This window comes from Aptenodytes forsteri, unplaced genomic scaffold (assembly GCF_000699145.1).
Source record: "Aptenodytes forsteri isolate BGI_AS27 unplaced genomic scaffold, ASM69914v1 Scaffold66, whole genome shotgun sequence".
Taxonomy (NCBI): Eukaryota; Metazoa; Chordata; class Aves; order Sphenisciformes; family Spheniscidae; genus Aptenodytes; species Aptenodytes forsteri.
In genome coordinates, this window is record NW_008795131.1 from 3,614,911 (window position 1) to 3,621,286 (window position 6,376).

The 6,376-nt window shown below is 35.1% G+C and overlaps 1 protein-coding gene across 1 annotated transcript in view; it reads left to right on the top strand.

The window, feature by feature from the left end:
• The window catches only part of USP32 (ubiquitin specific peptidase 32), a 65,443-nt gene that overhangs the window by 41,662 nt on the left and 17,405 nt on the right, over positions 1-6,376 (top strand). The window contains exons 16-18 of the mRNA XM_019471780.1: positions 363-503; positions 3,729-3,846; positions 6,202-6,356. Of these exons, the coding sequence (XP_019327325.1) occupies positions 363-503; positions 3,729-3,846; positions 6,202-6,356 (414 nt within the window). The remainder of the gene's footprint in view (positions 1-362; positions 504-3,728; positions 3,847-6,201; positions 6,357-6,376) is intronic.

The window sequence follows — 6,376 nt, forward strand, 5'->3', positions numbered from 1 at the left end:
AAACTGATAGTTTTTCCAGTATTCATGCAAACAAAACATAAAACACAGACCAGCACCATCAATGATGAGTATAGATTGGATTTCTCTATGCAGTATCTGAAGTTGTTGGAGTAGGTGACATGAGAGAAAGATCATACAAATTCTATATTGGAGAGCCTTTTAGAGAAATAGTAACTAGTGAAACTTGAGTGTTAATTATTGTTACATTTAAATGCCATCTTTCAGTATGAAAAGCAGTTGCTAATTGCTACTTAAAATTTTTTTAATAATTAAAAAGTGTTCTGTGTTCATGAACTAAAATCATTGTAGCTGTATACTATTTTTTGCACTTGAGATTTAACAAAATCCCTTTTTGTTTAAAGGCTGCATCGTTAACAATGGAGGGTGGAAGATTAAAGCGATCTCCACAGTTGATTGAAGGAAAGGACTACATAATGGTACCAGAACCAGTTTGGAGAGCACTTTACCATTGGTATGGAGCAAATCTGTCCTTGCCCAGACCGGTAAGTTGTGATTATAGACACTGTTTACTTGCCATAGCCACTGAGGTAATATAAACAGGCTAATGTGTCCAATTACCAGTTGCACAAGGTAATCTTTTATGGTCATCTCCCACTTCATCCAAAATGGATAGTCTAAATGAAAAGTCTTGAAGAGCAAGCTGGGAAAAAGCAGTCTCAGAAATGGACATGGATAGAAAGTTGTGGATATTTACCAGGAGGTTTGCAGCACAAACCCCAGGAGATACTGCAACAGGGCAGAAGTGCTGCTCAACTGATCATGATTGCTAAAGCAGACAAAAGTAAACTTGAGATCAGTTTAAAAGACTTGGCATCAAAACGCTCATCTTTAAAAGCTAAGATAAATTTTCAACTGGTCTGCAAAACCAATAAAATGAAAACTGGGACACCTGCAGCTTTGAAGATGCATTTCTTCTCTCCTACAATTTCATGAAGTGGGGGGAAGGTAACAATTGCTGTCCTTCAAGTTCAGTGTCATAGATAACACAGCGTGCAAGATTTGGTGAAGATCTAAAAGGCAGCAGGAGTAGATATTTCTAAAAAGAATTTGCATATGAGCGTATCAGCTTTTGAGTACTGCACAGACTGGTTAAGTTGTTCAGCTTCTAGTCAAAGGTTTTTCAATAAAGCATTTATCATAAGCAATTCCTCAAGATGTACATGCTAAAACTGAGTTGGCATCTACTATCTAAGGCTGAATCAGCATGATTCTGGTTAACCATTTTCAGTGCTAAAGGCAAAGACCAGTAATCTCACCTGATACACTCATCCAGTCAGGTGGTTCTTCTTGTTTTAATTCTTTAGTTTTGATTTTTGTTGCAAGTGTTATGTATCGTGGCTGTGTGAATACCAATTGTTATTTTGAGCAGATCACATATTCAAAATAAATAGTTCTTTTGTGTCGTTCTTCTTCTAGTATTATGATAATTGCCTTTATTTTTTCTAATGAGTAACTAAAAATCTTACTGGCGAGGCAAGTGATGATCATTCTCATTCTTCAGCACAAAATCAGTAGCACTCATCCAAACGTATGGAATACTCATTTGTCAGCAAATAACTCATATGTAGTGAATTTTTACATTTCTTACACTTGACAGTAAGCAGAAAAGCCAATTAATCACAATAAAATTGTGAAATAGTTTTACAAACAATTAAGTGTTTCCATTGTGTAATAAAAAATGTATTTGCAAATTGGTAATGCTGTGTTTTTATATCAACAATTATCTGTGCGTTGTTTTGCTGTGTTTTTATATCAACAATTATCTAGTTGCCTGTAGTCACTTAAAACCTTGCAATAAAATTAACTAATTAGAAAGAGTCTATCAAAGGTAAGGTGATCTTTGTACTTGTTTGCATAAAAGTTTTGTTAAAAGAAAAAAAACCTTGAAGAACTGAAATTCATTTTCTGTAACTAACACTAGTATTTTCTATATTTAAGCTGTAATATCTTTAATTAAAAAATAATTCTGGGCACAATGCAGAATGTATTGCAGAATATAATTTTCAAATGTGGAAGTGCTATATATTAAATGGAATTGCCTAAGTGGACTTATAATTAGTCTATGTTATCCCAATGAGATTTTTTTGGTTGCAGTTAAAACAGCAACAGTATTTCTGGAAGAGAAGCAGTAATTATATAGCAATAGTCATTGTTAAATCATGTAATTTACTCACAGTTTATTGATTTATCTCTCTGTTTCTCCGTGTGTAATATTGCAAAACGATTAACAGGTCATAATCATTTGGATCTAAAGCTGGCATGCCTTGAATTATTAATTTTGAATTTATAAAAAAGTAGGCTAATGTTAGAGGCAAAAAAAATTGAAGTGATTTGCTCTGTTCACTTAGAGGCATTGGAAACTTTCTTTAATTTCTGTTGAGCGGTTGGTTTATTCTGTGTCAGGTAGTCTCTTATAGGAGCTACACTTTAAAAAAGGAGGTGAGGGGATTTTTTTTTTTTTTTGATGGTAGCAATAGAGATTAGGTGGTTGGTGTCACAAATGGGAGAGAATTAGCTGTATGATTTTTGATGATTTGGTCTGTTAGCTGTAGTACTGGCAATTATTTTACAGTGAAAAATCACTGGCTTCTGTTACCCTCCTCCCACACATTCTCCATGGAAACAAACACCTTTCATGATCCAGCAAAGGCCACATCTCTTTGTACACAGCACAAACTAATGTGCTTGAGATTTTTGTGATAGGGTCATTAGAAAAGAGACATCTATTCACAATGAGAGGATTTTAGTTTGGGTATCCTGTCTGAAAAAAAATATAAATATAAATAATATATGTATAAACTTTAGCTTTTCAGTCCATAATTAAGGAATATTTTGACGCTTAGTTATCTGAACACTTGAATTCTTGAAGACCATTTGGTTACTTGCACCCATGTATACAGGCACTTACAGTCCCAGTCTCCCACCCCACAGTAGGGACTATTATGTTGTTTCTTTCCAGAAAATGCCGTCACTGTTGTTGTTGTTGTAACTGAAGTTTAATACCATGGCACTTCGGTGCATTATACTGCTTCTCACCACGTAAGCTGAGTGTTTTCTTCTGCTTCACATGGTCACAAAAATAGTGAACATTCCTGTCATTTATTTATGTCTACGTTTGGGCAGATCTAGATAGCAAAATCTTCATAGAAATGGTGACTGAAAAGCTGCAAGTCGTGTTCTGGGGTAATTGCAGCTTTTTCTGTCAACTTACCAAAATGCAACAAAAGTAAGTTTCAGTCTGTTCTTACGATATGAAGGGTTTAATTCAATCCTATAGTTCAAAAAGTTCAGAACATGGGTCTTATTCAGCATGTGCGAGTTTTTTTTAACAGTTGTGAAACTTTGATATTGAAGTATACACTGAGTAGAATTAATGAGTTTCATTGTAAATTCACATATATTTCAGGAATTATAAAAGTGTTCTTTCCATGGTGGTGTACAGGAAGCTATGCTCCACTAAATAAGGCGTTTGCTTTTGACAATCTGCAACTAATAAGCTTCAAAAAGTGCTTAGAAATCAGTAAATTGTTATTCCTGTGGATATTTGCCTAAGACCCCGTAAGAAGTTCAGAGGATTTCGCCTCTCCTAGTAAAACATAGTTTATTTTTTTAACCATCTGCTTTAATCATTACTTCCTCTTCCTATTGGGATTTCCTACACGTTTGGAACAGCAGTCTCTAAAATGTGTTTTAAACGTCTTTACTAGGTGATCAAAAACAGCAAAACAAATGTGCCTGAACTAGAGTTATTTCCTCGCTATCTGCTCTTCCTGAGACAGCAGCCTGCCACTCGAACGCAGCAGTCAAACATCTGGGTGAATATGGGTATGATGAGCCTGAGAATGTTTCCTCAGCATTTACCTAGAGGTAACTTAAGAATGCAGCAAGAATACAAGTGTGCAGTTTCTAAGAAAGCGAGACCCACAGCTATAGAAGCTCGCTGCCACTGTGCTTGTACACCAGCTAATCAACTGTAAGGCACAATCAGCATTTGGTAAAGATTTAAAGGCTTTCCTCCTATCTTCTCTTGAAAGGAAGAGGCATGAGGGAGCATTTTCAGTGAAGTCAGTTAAGTCGCATAGTCGCAAATAGATTGGTGAGTTGAAAGTGAGAAATGAGCACCGCATAAACTAAACAGCTGAGAAGGGCAGATCCGATTAATCCTCTTGGTAGTGAATTTTGTAGCCATAGAATAGATGCACCTGTGCATTGGGGTGGGTGTGTGTATCGGATAGTACAGTGGTATAATAAATTAAATCGTTGTTCAGCCAGCTGGTTCTGAGTTACTTGGGCAGCTAGGCTTTAATGCCCCAAATTATTTCATACTCTTTAGAAAGGGATTGAATTAATGGAATATGAAGACTATTATTTGATACTATATTTAATATAGTATCAAATATCGATATTTAATAATTACACTATTATTCTGTAAACATCCAACTAAAATACATGTCCCGTAATTGTGGTGGTAATGCTCACCAAAAGATTGTACAAGTAATGGGCTAAAAAAATAATCTTTAGATTGCTGCTTCACATTTCAGCTGAAAAGTGTTACAGGATTTGTTTTCAGTTACCGGTTTGTATGCACAGTTGCATACTTGCCTTGCACAACAGGTTTGAAGAAATGCCTAATGTTCATATGCATGTGCGTTTGGATACACACAGATATACATATGCATCCACAGTAACGTATGTCCAGAAATGGGCTCACCTGACTACTGAAAATTAAATCCCTCAGCCGTGCTAGCGTTAGCCTGTCTTTAAAACTCTGATGCAGATGCTCAATTTTTCACTGCTTTGATAGAATCTCAAACTTAACGTGTAGATAGTGGCTGCCTGCTTGATCAAGTTCCGCTACAGAAACTGCCTGCTACCCAAATTCATTTTTCCTACTAGACCTAATAAAATGGAAACCACTTTGTTTGGACATCCTAAAATGCCCAAATTCAAATAAAGAGAATCTTCTGATGTGCCAGATTTGATCTTGATTTGGAATTATTTTGCTCTGCACTAATTTATTTGTCCAATCAGTTATTAATCTTTTTGAGTTTTCAAATATGCTTTCTTGCTGTAATCTTACAACTAATCCTCTGATCTCTAATCTCAGAAAATGCTTTTTTGTGTTCTTTAAAAACAATGAGTACTTTGCTTGGTATACTGAAGCAAAACTGATGCTTTGCTGACTTTTAAGATGATTACAGTATAGTTTTACTCCCTTGTCAAATTGCATGTAATATTGCATCTTTTGATATGGTACTATTTATTTTATTTTAATCTTTTGACAGTGAAAGTGGAACAATGTCACTTTTCTGGTTACTTAAGTAACGCAGTTGTCTTGGGTTGGGTTTGGCTGTATAATAAAAGCTTTTCATGAATATGTTACAGACCTGTCTCTGTGAGGAGTGGGGAACTTCCTAAGTTTAAACTAAAGAAGCTCAAAAAATAAAGCATGTAAAGTTGGTCTCATCTCTTTGAAACTGAGCTTGTGCAAATGTTTTATCTAAAGATGAGCTCATGTTATAGAAAACAGCAACAATCTCGACATGGAATTAGTTTGTGTTGCAAACAGGAGATTGTTGAGAAATTCTGGTGAAAATCCTAGGCATCTTCACAGAATATGTTTTGAGGAATTTAGTTATTAAGAATACTTTTATTGTGAAACTGCCAGGCTGATTTCATCTTCACAGATCAGCATTTATCTCCATAGAAGAGCTGGAGCAAAGTTATGCTACTTCCAAGAACAGACTGATTTTTTTTTTTTTAATCATTTTTTACTTGCAGTGTGCTTTTAAAAAGAAAATTGTCATGAAATTTTGAAAATTAGCATTGTCTCTGATACTCTCTCTTTAAGAGAAAAATAGAATAGTGTTTTAAAACTACTATTAAATTATTTATTCCCTATGAGAATCTTAGGAGAGCAATTTTCCAATAGGTTTTGGTAAGAAGGGAAGTAAATTTATCTGCTTTCTGATAGCAAATTTGTTGTCCCACGGGATTAGTAACAACTAGCTTTCAATCTAACTCATAATTTTATCCATAAGCAAAAGGAGTAGAACTGTGTACTTTTTTACAAAAAGTACTTACAGTGTATGTAGTGTATAAGTTATTATTGATCTGATTTCAGTTGGCCTACGGGTATATACATTATCTTTTACCCTTTTCTTATGATTGTGAATCCAGGGAATGTACCTTCACCGAATGCTCCTTTAAAAAGAGTGTTGGCTTACACTGGCTGCTTTAGTCGAATGCAAACAATTAAAGAGATACATGAATATCTCTCCCAGAGGCTACGTATAAAGGAAGAAGATATGCGCCTATGGTTATACAATAGTGAGGTAATGTCGGTTTGTTTGGT